This window comes from Amborella trichopoda, chromosome 1 (genome assembly GCF_054954075.1).
Source record: "Amborella trichopoda isolate Santa Cruz 75 chromosome 1, AtrichopodaSantaCruz75HAP2 v2.0, whole genome shotgun sequence".
Taxonomy (NCBI): domain Eukaryota; kingdom Viridiplantae; phylum Streptophyta; class Magnoliopsida; order Amborellales; family Amborellaceae; genus Amborella; species Amborella trichopoda.
Window position 1 is genome coordinate 42126200 of NC_142336.1, and position 14537 is coordinate 42140736.

A 14537-nucleotide genomic window follows, 5' to 3' on the forward strand; every position below is an offset into this window, starting at 1 on the left:
TTGGGTTGAGTAAGCGGCGGAGATGGCTTTTCTCGTTCACGTTGCTGCAACTTTTCGCTATGTTATGGCGGAATTTAGGGTTCATGGATTATTCTCGTGCTTCTTCTTCCCCCCTTTCAAACCCACCTTCAAAGCAACGCAAAATCCAACTGATTATTATTACTATTATTATAATCGTGGAAGTTGTTGGATGGCTGTTGCAGTTGAGCTGCACATTTCATCTTCAACAACAAGGTTAGACTTCTCTCTTACCCTGCCTTCTATCCCACGCATTCCATTCCTTTTCTTTACTTCTCTCTCCACAAGAATCTCACGAAACTAAAGCTTAAATCTCCATAATTGTTTTTGACAAATTATGGGTATTGTCTCATTTTCTAACATTTTATCATTGAAGGGATATGTGAATTGTGTTTACGAATATCAGTGCATTTTTTAGATGGGGCATTAAAATTTATAGGAGTTATTGATGTTTCCGAGAAGTTTTGCTTCCTGGTAATAGTTTTGTAAGTAATGTGGTTCTGTGTTGAGGCTTATATACTTTGATCCTGTGGGAGAGTGCGGGAAATAAATAGAAAATGCTGCAGACAGTTCGAAATGGATATTCAAATTGGCGAAGTGGGTTTTTTGGAGGTTAAATTTTTGATGGTTAAATCATAAATTTTTCACTGTTCTTATGCAATGAAAGGCTATCAAGTTCGACAACCAGATTCTTTAATGGGTTATGACGTTTTTCCAGAGAGGCAAACCTTTTTTGGCACCTCAAAGGGACTGCCGTCTATTGGCAAAAGGCAGACATTGTTTAGGAAACATGTAAGATTGATGACTTGTGCCATAGGTCTTCTGGTGTTGCTTTTCCTGTTAGATTCATTGATGCTATCTCTTATTCAGCAGAAGAACCTTCTGAAAGGTGTTCATGAGAAGAGTTTGAATGTGATTCAGGTTTGCTTTCTCTTCTTATGACTCCAACTTGCCCCTTTAGTTGTGGAAATAATATTTCTACGGAATTCTGGCACCTGGGTTAGGATTTTAGGGAGGTTGTCCAGTGTTGGTTTCATTTGAACTACTCGTTTTTCGTGGAATTCGGGTCCTCATTGTGAAATTTTATTCAGGGACTTTGTTTACTTGTTTTACTGGAAAATGGGATTCTGACATCTCGTCAGGTGTCCGAATCACCCGTTCTCAGGTTTCTATTACTTATAACATCTGGCTAACGCATGCCATGTGGATGCACATCTTCCAGCAAGAAAAATTTAGTAATCAGAAGCTATCATTCCTTTTAGATTTTTCATCGACCATGTTTAAACATGATCAATCATTTCCCTTCTTTCTTGCATGTTTGAGTGGGAATATTTTCCCTCTCATAGTGCTCCTGATCGTCCCACCTTGGAAATCATAAAGAAAAAACAGAATATCCAAATTAAGGAAGACTCTTCAGGAAATCATAAAACAGGAGGCAATCAATCAGCTACAGAATTTTTTTTTTTTTTTTTGTGTGTTTGACTCAGCAGTCTAGGGTTCATTACTCGATGAAAAAGATCTGTGAAGAGAAGGAGATAGTGGCTAAATTCTGGGTACTACATAGATTATACTCAAGTCATTGCAAATGCAAAGCCCCTTGTTGATTGGTTGGTTTTGATTCCATTTTCATGAATGTGACCCACAATCCTTAAAGAAAATTTGAGGTTGAAGATGTCAGAAGACCTGACTTTGTACTCAACAGAGATGGGGCTGTAGGTATGGATTCCTATCCTTTCTTTTGATATCCTTTGGAACCAGCCAAAGATGTCTCTCCATGTCATTTTTCTGGTAAAACCATGCGAGAGATAAGCTTAACCTTGCTGGCATTGTGCTTTTATTGCTATCGTTCCCAATGGTGTGGACAAAGAGGACATCCAAGACTTAGATACATGTGTTTTGTTGGAAAGGTCTCTAAGCCTTTAGGTAATTTTTTTTGCTTCTAGGATGAAGAAGTTATAGTACCTATCTCCGAATTCACCTTTGTCCATGGCAGATAAATTGTCGTGTGGAGTTTTTAACGTGAATGTTTGATACGTTGATTCAAGACTCAAGGAAGGTATACCAGTCCTAGATATTATGTTGGTCTGGAGAAGGCCAATTTGAGTTGTGAACTTGGAAAAATGCCTATTACTGTGATCAAGTAATCAAGCAACCACCAATTGATGCAACTTTATGCCTTTTCATGCAGATCATAGGACCTGCAGAAAATGGATTAGGAAATGTATTTTTTATGATGTCCGATTGGATTGTGGTGATAGCTTGTTGATGCATTATTTGAGGAACTTAGGAGGCCTGGTCATGGTGGTCCATTGTGTCCTTTCTTTTTTACCTTGGTTACAATAGCCTTTAGTAAAATTATGGACAAAGATTTTTGTTGTGTCTTACTGTAGGTCTTACGATTAGTCTGCTGGTTGGGATTGTGACTTATCTGCAGATTGCATATTATTATTCAACGATTTAGTTTTTCAGAAGGCGAATTTTCACTATTTATTTTTTCAGAAGGCGAATTTTCACTATCATGTGACTCCTATTGGTCAATGCTATCTTACATAATAACTAATTATTCTCTGCCCTGTCATTCTTAGTAATAACCATATAAGGAATTTATGGCTTTTGAAAGTTTCTCATGATGCATGTGACAAAAAAATATATGTTGCATGTCTCATTGCAGGGTGAAAGGACTGAATTTGTCAAGGCACAAAAGGCTCCAAGAGTGATGTTTGAAGGTCTGCTACATTTGGCATCCCATGCTCTTGCTGAGGTCTTCTTTAATATGACCAATACTTCAATATTTTTCCAATAGCATGAATTTCTCTATACGCCTGATTTTATTCCTGAAATTTGACTCTTGATTTGTAGAATGAATTGAAAAATAATTTGCGAAAGCCATGGGAGGAACCATATTCCAAAGCAGCGGCATGGAAGCCTTGTGCAGATCAAAATAAACCTAGGAATCAAGGTGAAGTCATCTATTTCACTAACTTCAATCTTAAATAACTTTGGAGACCCCTGTGTGCTTTGCATGGATGGTGGAAAATCAATTTAAGAGGTTTTTATGGGGAAGCTCTTTCTTTGTTTGAGGTATGTGGAATTTATTTTTATGCAGATTTATGATATATATCTCATGCATAAATACAGGATCTGCAACTAAAAGCTATGGGTTTATAATGGTGAGCGCAAATGGCGGTCTTAATCAACAACGTGTTGCGGTAAGGTCGTTAACTGTGAAATTTATTTGATCATGGAGAAGATGGATAGCATCAAGAAGATTTCAAGCTATCTGATTCTTTTACAATTTACTTGTTTGGCTGCCTTAATTGGTTAGGCATATATCATCTAAAAGTTTTCTTTCAGTCTACGTTGAGTGCCTTGTAATCACTCCCACTTTTTGGATATTGTCCTTTTCATTACTTTTGTGTTGGGTAGGATATTGTATGGCAGTTGTACACAAACAATATGTAAATGTCATTAAATGATAAAAAGAAATATTTGGTAATAGAAAGAGAGGGTCTTTTTCTAGATTTTAATTAGAGAAGGGGATACTGGATGAATTTTGTTGATATTTTGAAAGGCATCAATCTACCGGGAAGGGGGGACATGCGTGGGTGTACTGTTTTCTGGGTGTTTCATGTTTCTTCCCAATGAGTAACAAAGTCACTGTTTTGAAGAGTGTTATCTATATAGGAACAATTTTTGGGATGTAAATTTGTTATGTCTCGGCTGTATATATTTGGGGATTTATTTTCACAATACGGATAATGAGTTCGGTTGTCACTTTAGTATGCTTTAATATTCACCTCGCCCTTCAGATGCTCTTTAGTGTGGTCGTTCATGAACCTACAGATAAGGTTGAGATTTATTATGACTTACTATGATGAAAATTTTCTTGTTAGTTATCCCATTGAAAAGTTTCTTGCTAGTTATCCCATTATCTCATCTCCACTCTATGCTGATGTTATAACTTTCTTTGTCGCCCCTTGACTTGAGATCATAATTGGGCTTTTGTTAGTAAACTCTTCTGAAATTTCTTTCTAGATTGAATTGGAATAGGTTTTTTTTTTTTGGTTGCTGGTGGGGATGGGGGGGTAAGGAGCAAAGGCAAGTAGGGAGGAGAGGGGGGTAGAGTGAATTATTTTCTTTGTATATATCATTGCATATTTTACCTTATGGACTTTTTGGTGTATTGTTGTACATTGGCTTTTTTAAATTTGGGAAATTTACGTACAGACCAGGTTAAATTTACTGAATTGCCTTTTGATCCACAAATTTTGAAATTTTATGGTAAAGTTCCTCTCGTTTGAATTTTTTTTTTTTTTTTTTTCAGATTTGTCCCCAGTTCGATGAACTGCATTTTTATCTTTTATTTTATTTTTTGCGGTTTTTAGGGTAGCCCAATGCCCCAACTATCGGACCGGCCCATTTTTGGGACGGTCTGAAGTTGGAAACATCGGACCGCCTTATAATTCCATTTGATGGGCTTCAATGGATAGTTTGATGTCTGAAACATTGGACAACTTTTTATTAGACAACTTTTTATATTAAAAAAAAAAGTTATGTTAGGGTGCTCACACTATAGAGCATTTTAGAATATTACTCAACAAATTGGGACACTTATATACCCTTGTTTTGTAAATGAAACATTTTTTTGGTAAGGGTATTTTTGATGCCAGCCACATGAGGTGTGACGTCACTCATATGGAGCATTAAATGCCACTAGTGTATTCTATGTGGATGACGTCACACTCGCCTTAATGACAAAAAATACCCTTGCTAAAAAGATGCTCTATGTACCAAGGTGGGGATGATGAGATGGGACATGATGCCCATTTCATGTGGCGTAAGCAGGCTACCACCTTGTGCTTTTCATGCCAAGGCAATGGCCATATCAAATGAGCAAGAGAACCAAATACACAATCCTTGTTAGATTGAGGTATTTGGCGGTTCAATGTTAGTAACACTAGATGACCCAATTTTTTTTTTTTACATGCTCCAATTTTTTAGAAATTGGACCGCCCCATTGAAGCCCACCAAATAGAATTATAAGGCGGTCTGATGGTTCCAATATCAGACTGCCCTAGAGATGGGATGGCCCGATGTCTGGGGTATCAGACTGCCCCAAGAACCACATAAAATACAAAAATTAATAAAAAATGCAGCTCAATGTTTGCAACATCGAATGGGGGCAAACTGGAAAAAATAAAAAGGCAAACAATGACCTCACTATAAATTTTTGATAATTATGGACCAAATGGAATTAGAGCTGGGTGGGTAAAGTGGAGATGTGCAACTAAAGTTTTATGTAATTATCTCATACTAATAAAGCTGAATTCTATGGGACAATTGTGAGACCAGCTTTACTTTATGGGACGGAATGTTGGGCGGTCAAGAAACAACATACCAATAGAATGAGTGTAGCTGAGATGAGGATGTTGAGATGGATGAGTGATGAGACAAGAAAAGATAGAATTCAAAGTACATGCATTAGAAAAAATTTAGGTGTGACACCAATAAGCGATAAGATAAAAGAAAGTAGACTTAGGCGGGCTGACTATGAGTGGTGCAGACCAATACTAGTGTTTCAAAAAACGGCCCGTCTAACACCTAGGCGGGCCTGGGGGGCTTGGGTGCGTTGCCCAGCCTAGGCGAGCGTCCTGGGTGGGGAGTCCCTAAGCGGTTGCTTAGGTGGGCGCTCAGTGCCCCGCCCAGGGGTGAAAATGCTCCTTGTTGAGGGGCATTTTTCATCTCTTTGCCACTAATTAAGGGGAAAAAGGGGGGTTTCGGTTATCGTGTGACCTAAACGCCTTTGTTTACCTTTAGAGAGGAAAAATAAAGTAAAAATAATCACGGTTTTACAGAGATCAATTGGGTATTTCAGAGTTTTGAAAAATCGATACAAACATCCTTTTTTTGGTTTGGATTTAGTTTTAATAATTTTTGAAGCTTATTAGAGGGTTTTTAAGAAGCATTTGAGATCGGGAAACATCTCAAACACTGAAGATTGAAGATTGAGCAAAAAGGTTAGTTAAAAATCTTCATATTTGAGATTTTATTTGTTATTTCAATGTCTTCTTCGAGTTCTTCTAGAAGTGGTGATCCAGGTTGGAATTATAGTTATGACTCGAATACAAATGACAAAAATCATAAAAGATGTGATTATTGTGAAAACGGTACTAATAGGGATATAAACCGGTTCAAAAAGCACTTTGTCGATATTAGGGGGATATTGCCTCTTGTGAAAATGTTCCTGAAACTATCAGAGATGAGGTTAAGCAATATATAAGTTCGGTAAACCACAAACAAGAACAAAAGCCTTGTCATTTGAATAAGTCAATTTCTGGTTCTTCTAGAAGTGGTGAATGGAAGTATGATTATAACTCGAAACCAAATGATAAAAATTGTATAAGGTGTAATTTTTGTGAAAATGATACCAATGTGGGTATTATTAACCGATTCTAGAAACACCTAGAGAGTATTAAAGGGAATGTTGCTTCTTGTAAAAAGGTTCCTGGAGCTATTAGGGATGAGATTAGACAATATTTAAATTTAGTAACCAGAAAAAGAAGAAAATGAGCTTTGTTATATGGAAATATCTTCTCCAGCTTTTTGAAGTGTTAATCCGGGTTGGAAATATGGCCATAACTCGAATCCGAATGACAAAAATTATATAAGGTGTAATTGTTGTGGAAATGATATTAATGGGGGCCTTTACCGGTTCAAGAAACACCTTGCTCGTTTAAAAATGTTCTTGAGGCTACCCGTACAATACTTGTTAGGAGGTGCGAGTTAGTTCAAATGGAAGACTCAAAAAGGGCAAGGGATAGGCTCAAAAGGACACGGTTGGAAGTGGTGAGAAAATATATGGGGACTTATGGCCTCTCTAAGGTTATAGCCCTTAATAGAGCAGAATGGCAGACCAAGATTAGCGTAGCCGACCCCAATTAGTTGGGAAAAGGCTTTGACGATGATGATGATGATGATAGACCAAATGATAGTTCATAAATTTAACTTGGTCTGTGTGTGAATTTCTCTTTAAATTTTTTTACTTCATAGATTGGTGGGAATCAATGCCTTTATTTCCATTATACTTGAGAATTTATTTTACCTTATCTCTTTCATTGATCAAGGACTTGATGGAAAAATATATCAATTTTGGGTTTTGTTCCAAAACCGTGGTCTACTATAGTGCCAAAAAAATGAAATTTTACAAGCACACGTTACCGTCCAGAAATAAATACAATTGAGCATTACATTCAAGAAATAAACCATGCATCCCTGTACTTTGGTATTCTGAAATTGAGCTATATATGGATATTGACTTTTTGTATCAATTATCAGGGGTCCAAATTTTAGAGCTTAAACTTTCCAATCAGTAAAAGAAGCCTTGGTCTTGAATTTGAGAATTTGATATGAGAGCATGAAATATTCTGACCGGTGGTAGTTGAAATTTTATCAGGGAATTGATTTGGGCAATCTGGACACTAACAGTTGCCCCCTTGCGGGATGCAGGTGTGCAATGCTGTTGCAGTTGCTTCTCTACTTAATGCAACTCTGGTTCTTCCCAAATTTCTCTACAGCAACGTGTGGAAGGATGACAGGTATAGGTATAGCGTCTTGCTAGAAAGCGAAAACAGATAACATAATTTCCATATTGTTATTGTATAGAAAGCATTGCACTTGCATTTTGTAGACTGAACTGCGTCTGTAGTAAATGACAAATAAGAATCTTTGGCCACCTGAAAGATACAAGCAGATTAATGCAACATAGAGTTCAAGGCAAAGACCTCATGGCGTTTGATCGATGTCAAGTCACAGTCACAAATGAGCCATCTATTTATTTCGTCCTTTTGCTTTAGTCGCTGGAGCCATTCGTTCCATCAACTTGAAAGCACATTTTGACATAATCATTGTTTTACCAATGAGTGACTCCAGTTTGATATATACATTTTACCTTGTCCTTCTAGTGTTTTTTGCATTAAAAGACAAAGGAAGGTTTATCACTGCTGGTACAATATGATTATTGGCTTAAGCATATGGGTCATTAGTGGGCGTAGTTTATAAGGTTTATTATTTATTTATTTATTTTTATTTTTTTGGCAATAACAATCACTACGGCAGTGTTTTGCACATAGGCGTCAGTTTCTTTGAACTACTTGATCGGAAGAAATTTACGTCCTAAGTATTATTATTCTATTCGCTAAATTGAGCCTTCAGTGTTTGTGTCATCCTCACTTTGCTGTTGCAAAAGTTAGCATTGTTGGCCAGATATTTTGTTAAGGGCCCCTATCAAGTTGGGCACTTTCTGGATAGTCATGGTATATTCTGAATCTAAATGATGCTTTTGTTTTTCATGTTAGCATGACCAATGTCCTTGTCATTCTGAGTGCTTGTTTGTTTAATATTTTCTTATTTGGGATTGAATTGGCAAATGCATTTGTTTTCAATAAAAAACCGGTTGATGTCTCTCACTTGTACATAAACAGTGAAATGTTAGTGTTGATTTTTAACATCCTTGTTGGAATATTGGCTGTAGAATCATTTTGAAGGTTAAAAAGAAAACAACATTAAATATTGAATTTACTCTGAAATGTAGAAACCTTTGAAGGGCTTTTTTCACTACACTAGCAAAACACTGAATGGTTTATCATTGTTGCTTTTATCTGTCGTGCATCAAATATAAAATCTTTGCCTTTGATGATCCTTGAAGTTATATTGATAATTTGATGTTTTTAATGATTACATTGCAGTCAATTTGGAGACATCTATCAAGAAGAAGCTTTCATCGAGTTTCTACCGAAAGATCTGAATATTGTAAAGGAATTGCCTCCTCGCCTGCAATCATTAGACCTAGAAGCAATTGGCAGTCTTGTGCGTCCCTTCCTGGGTTTGTTGTTTCTCTAGGCATTTAGATATCAATATGTGACCCGGTCTTAAGGAAAACGGAAAGAAAAGGCAAAGGAAATTGTAAGCGCACGTTATCACTAGAGCATTGTAGTAACTTTGTTTCATGCATTTGGGCAGATAACTGATCTGGATATTATGAAGGAGTCAAAGCCTAGTTATTTTGTCAAAGCCATCCTTCCTCTCCTAATTCAGAATGAAGTAGTTCACTTTGTTGGATTCGGCAATCGACTTGCATTTGATCCATTACCTTTTGATTTACAGGTATCATTCAAGGAGGTCCATGGCTGAACATGATATATATGTTCTCAGTGTAACTGTGCATTAGACATGCAAATGTATATTACTAAGGAATTGATTGGCATTCGAAAATACATAATTTCTCGAGTTAAGTTGAAGATGTGAAATAAATACACATGTACATCCTTAAATGTGTAAAAATGCTATTCATGTACATCTTTATACGTATAATGTAATGGAGTTACCTATCAAAAAGATAAAAAAAGAAGTATTGTGTTCTTTAGAATCAGCAGGCTTTGAGTTGCAGTAGTTGTGAAGTTCAATGAGTAATGTCATATATGCAAACATGCTGTATTGAAAACATAAAGTTTTAACCGTTTGATGACAGGTGTACTATGGAACTGATACAATGCTAGAGTTGTTTATATGAAAAGCTGAAAGCCCAAAGTGAGCAATCTCATATATGCGAACATGCTGTATTGAAAACATGAAGTTTTAGCTGTTTGATGACAGGTGTACTATGGAACTGATACAATGCTAGAGTTGTTCATATGAAAAAGCTGAAAGCCCAAGACTGTTGCATTGTGAAAATTGCCAATTTACATTTATGGAACATATTAGCTTGTGTCATTTCTTCTTGCTACTTTTCCCTGTTTGAATATTAGATCTTTTGGTGGGAAGTTATCTCTTTCATGATACATTTCTCATGTATAGGACTTTTAAAATACATTTGATTGAATCATAAGAGTTTACTAGATTTTAAATAACCAAAATGATGTTGCCTACTGGCATATAGATGCATACCTACATCGACTTAGGAGGATCATGGTATCTATCAATGTAAAATTGAGAGGCAGATGAGAGGTCTCTCACAAATCTCAAGAATTTATGTCAAGCATACACGTGTGACATTGAAGCCATGGAGTGAAAATGTTTTGGTGACTTTTGGATCTCATCATCATCTTGGCCCAAGATCGGGCTTTCTAAATTAGACCACTTCCTTGGGACCTGGGTTTGTTGTAGATGAGAAACTGTTACATGGTAATCTTACTTCATTGTTTTGGAAATTTTCTTATCTTAGGTTCAAAGGTTTGTCACATGCATAGCTTTTGCCTTTGAATAGAATGATGTTTAAATCTATGTTTTTCTGTAAATCTCTTTTGCACATCTTTATATGAGGGCATGCTAGGAACAGATGATGTTACACTTCCATGGGAATACAAGTCTTTTCCATATTTATCTAAGATAAAGTACATGCACCTAACTGTTTATTATTAATGAAATAAAATATATAGGGAATAAAATCATAAGAAATGAAATCATCAATCTTTTAGACCATTGGTTGCATAAAATGCAAAACAGTAGTAGGGTTTTCCAGCATCTTTGTCAAAAAATGCATTTGTCTTACTGAAATGATTGTCATTGCAAAATTGTCAGCCAATATGTTGCCTGTGTCTTGATAACTGAGAATCATTTTGCAGCGATTAAGATGCAAATGTAATTTCCATGCTCTGAAGTTTGTGCCTAAAATTCAAGAAGCCGGCGCATTATTGGTTCAGAGAATTCGAAAATTCAGTGCAAGATTGAATCCATTGGATGAGCAACTGATCGGGAGTTATATGCATGGGGTTCCATTGGAAGAGAAAGAGGCTTCATTAAGTCAACCCAGATATCTCGCTTTACACTTGAGGTTTGAAATGGATATGGTAGCATACTCCCTTTGTGAGTTTGGAGGGGGAGAAAATGAAAAGAAAGAACTGCAGGCATATAGAGAAACCCATTTTCCTGCACTAGTCATGCGTACAAGAAATTCGCAGTATGTGTTTCCCATTGCTCCTGTGTCTTCAATGTTAAAATGCTAAGTCATCTAAAAACAAGGTTAAAATGCTGATATTTTTAAGCAATACAACCTTATAAAGTAGGAAAAGAGTTCTTTTCAATCTTCATTTTCTCTTTCTAAGTCTCATTCTATATCTAATTGTATATGCATCATTGTTTGTTTACACTCTAGTATGTAACCGAATATATACTCTGTTCATTTGTCTTAATGAATTGTTACTTGAACAAAACGAAAAAACAAATCAAGAGGGGCAGAGTAAAATGCTGATTTCTTACTTCCGTACCGTGTTTGGGCAGTTTTTTCTTAGAATCTTTGGTGCTTCTGTACTAATACAATGGTTGCAGGGTTGCCTCTTCTGAAGATTTGAGGAAATTAGGCAGATGCCCTTTGACACCGGAAGAAGCAGCACTCATGCTTGTGGCCCTTGGTGTTAAGCGTAGCACACGCATTTACCTTGCTGGTTCTCAAATATATGGTGGTCACTCAAGGATGGTTGCCTTGACAAGCCTATTCCCAAATGTGGTCACAAAGGAAGACCTTCTTACGCCTACCGAGCTTGCACCTTTCAGGAACTTCTCATCTCAGGTAGCTCAAATTCTAGTTGATGTTTATTTTAACTATTTCTTTTTCTCTAGTTTATCTAGCTTGCGTTCTAAAGTAGTTTTTAGCTAATTCACTTATTCAAAGTGGTTATGGCCGAGGAAGCCAACTAAATTTTTTGCTTGAATATATGAATATATGGATTAGATGTGAATCCCAATTGTTTTCATGGTCATTTAGTTAGCACATCATAGTAGCATCGACCTTATAGATTGTCTGTCAAGAACATGGGAACAGTCATGAACAATATTATAAAAATGGATTTTGGTTCTAATTCACTGATGTGATAAACAACCTTGTGCTCTTATAGTTTAGGGAAATTTATTTGGAGACCCAATATAAGATGCAGTATTATAAGTTAGTCCATCTTTTGGACCATTTTATGGTGAGGTCCTCAAATTTTGAAATGTCATCTATTCCCATTTTCCCCTGGTTAGTAAATCCAACTTTTGAACCGTCCAAAACACAAAAAATGCTAAGTGTTTCGGTGGATCAAAAGTCCAGCTTTCGAAACGTTTGAAATATTAAAAACCTAGGTTTGGGTGTTTCAAAATTTGAGCTTTCGAATCCCCTAAAATAAGAAAAGAACATAATATTTCCACTATTTGAAAGTTGGATTTTCGAATTGCCCAAACACTTATTTTTTCTTAGAAGTTGGACTTCCAAACCACCCAAATACATTTGCTTTTTTGTGTTTTCAGTGGTTTGAAAGTTGTTTTTGGGGCAGTTTGATAGTTAATATTATAGACTCAGTTTTTTTGTGCTTTTGGCAATTCAAAAGTTGAACTATGGAATGGGGGTAAAATGGAAATTAAAAAAATTGAAAAATTTAGGACCTTTCCATAAAATGGCCCCCAAATATAAACCAAGTTATTATATTGGGTTCGTACGTAATTGTCCATTTAATTCAAAGATTAAAACTAAGGAACAGCCAAGAAGATGGTTTGAGAGCTTGTGTTTTGAAATTAGGCTAGTGGTTGGACAAGAGGAGGGCCTTGTCTGGTCCATTCTGGTTCTACATCTAGTACAACTAGCCTGAAGAAAGATTAAGAAATAAATGGAAAAATTATCTCTTTCCTTTCAGGGTACTTCAGCTGGAGATCCTACATTTTAAGGTCTTTATGATGAAACTATTTAATGTAACTTACCTGGCCCATATCAAAACTACCCAATGAGAAATGCATCCGCTTCACCAAGTTACAGAATATATTACATTGGGGGTTACTTACCCGGAAAACAATAGCGGTTCTTTCCACAAGATTTGTGGACTGTTCGGACTTGGGATTGCTTCAACATACTTCCCTACCATTTTCTTGTTAGTAACATAATTTACTCTCAAATGAAGTCGATGGAACCTTATTCTGCAATCAAATGAATGACCTCATGGTTGAGCAGAACCTTTGGAATTTTGACGAAAGCAATGCTAGCAGCTGACCTCTAGTCATTTTTTATTATTGAAAAGTAATTGCTCAAAGTAGGCATTTCTTATGATTTTTTTTATTGGGTGCTTACGAGAATCCCCTTTGATCACTTTGCTGTTATTCACTTTAGCTGTCACCAAGAAGTCTATGAAACTTGACGAACTGTTCCCTTCATGTCTTTAAATTTCTTTCCCAGTCAAAGTGAAACATTGACATTTAGCATGCTACCAAATTATCCACAGAAAACGTAAGAGTGATTTAGATTTGGCTTCTGGGTTGGGTGCAGATGGCTGCCTTGGATTTCATTGCATGTGCCACTGCCGATGTGTTTGCTATGACTGATTCAGGAAGTCAGCTATCATCTTTGGTGTCGGGATACAGGACATATTTTGGTGGCAGGAAAATGCCAAGCATTCGGCCTAACAAGAAGAGGCTAGCAAGGATACTATCAGAAAGTGGAAGCATAGAGTGGGTGGATTTTGAGGAGAGGGTGAGGAAGATGATAGAAGAATGCCAAAGAGTCGGAGTGCGACCTGTTGGGCGAAGTATTTATCGTCAGCCAAGGTCCCCGGAATGCATGTGTAAGGCTTAAGGTTGGGTCAGTGTCATGACCACTGGCTTAGCTCAAAAGAGCTCTCTCTCTCTCTCTCAAGCGCGCATGCACACTGGTAATCTGCATCCATACCAACAGCCAACGTTGCTGCAAAATGTGCCTTCCAATTTAATGAGCTGGACGGTCAAACCACTACACTCTTTCTCTCTCCACTTTTTAATTCTTTGAATTTGAATTATTCAGATTGCAAATTAAACCCATGGAAATCTATAGATTGGACATGGGTGCCTCTTGTATATTCGTTTTAAGAGGATTTGTGGGCTGTGCATACAATCATGTGTAATTCATTTTTCAAATTTTGGGAACGTTTTTAGTCCAAAACCGACATGTTCTATATTATGTGGCTAGTGAGATTCGTACGAGTACGCTTGATTCTCATGAGTGCATTTGATAACGAACCACGTGAGCAACATTTTTCTTGCCCGTTCTATTTTTGCTTGTCTCCATGCCTGTGATAAGTGTGGGAAGGGAGAAGGTTGCATGAAGTGTAATTAGATTTACTTTTTAATGAATGTCGTTTCTATAAGGCTTAACGCCCCATCTCAAATTTTTGGAAAACACTTAGGGCATAGGAAAGTCTGTGATGGCTGATGCATATTTTTTTAAAAAGGAGGAAAAATTACATTTTAATAACATGAGTCTCATATTGTGTGTTTTTGTTTTTCCCTCTCTCTAAACTACCCCTGTTTGGAAGCCCAATATTTGAACCAGGGTTATATCTTTTTTTTTTTCTGAAAAAGTGGGTGAGAGGTGTGGCATTGGTTGTTCAAACTGCTCCACTTACATGTTTATTTGTAAGTGGGCCAATTTAGGTATTCAATCTCCGAACTTTTGTCTTACTTAAAAAATATTATTGGGTGTTTTTTCGAAGGAAAAAAGTTTATATTAGGTTGCAATGTTATACTGT

The 14537-nt window shown here is 36.6% G+C and overlaps 1 protein-coding gene across 6 annotated transcripts; it reads left to right on the forward strand.

Annotated features, from left to right (window-relative positions):
• Window positions 1-311: 311 nt before the first annotated feature.
• Window positions 312-13951, forward strand: LOC18425642 (O-fucosyltransferase family protein). 6 transcript variants are annotated; one of them, XM_011631070.3, is made up of 10 exons: window positions 312-939; window positions 2690-2779; window positions 2878-2977; window positions 3157-3227; window positions 7525-7613; window positions 8763-8883; window positions 9037-9180; window positions 10638-10972; window positions 11341-11581; window positions 13304-13951. In XM_011631070.3, the coding sequence occupies exons 1-10, from the start codon at window positions 679-681 to the stop codon at window positions 13607-13609; spliced, it is 1758 nt and encodes a 585-aa protein (XP_011629372.2). In that variant the 5' UTR covers window positions 312-678; the 3' UTR covers window positions 13610-13951. The 6 variants fall into 6 exon arrangements, 3 of the variants coding, with proteins under 3 accessions (XP_011629372.2, XP_088722040.1, XP_088722035.1); XM_088865914.1 differs by having other exon boundaries at window positions 13365-13951; XR_016054993.1 differs by lacking the exon at window positions 10638-10972 and having other exon boundaries at window positions 313-939.
• Window positions 13952-14537: the final 586 nt, after the last annotated feature.

What these genes read in the sequence shown, in the direction of transcription:
- LOC18425642 (XM_011631070.3), top strand. Translation starts at nt 679, where the DNA reads ATGAAAGGCTATCAAGTTCGACAACCAGATTCTTTAATGGGTTATGAC. An exon ending in TTAATCAACAACGTGTTGCG is followed by an intron (nt 3,228 to 7,524) that starts GTAAGGTCGTTA and finishes TGCGGGATGCAG; the next exon opens with GTGTGCAATGCTGTTGCAGT. An exon ending in CATTACCTTTTGATTTACAG is followed by an intron (nt 9,181 to 10,637) that starts GTATCATTCAAG and finishes ATCATTTTGCAG; the next exon opens with CGATTAAGATGCAAATGTAA.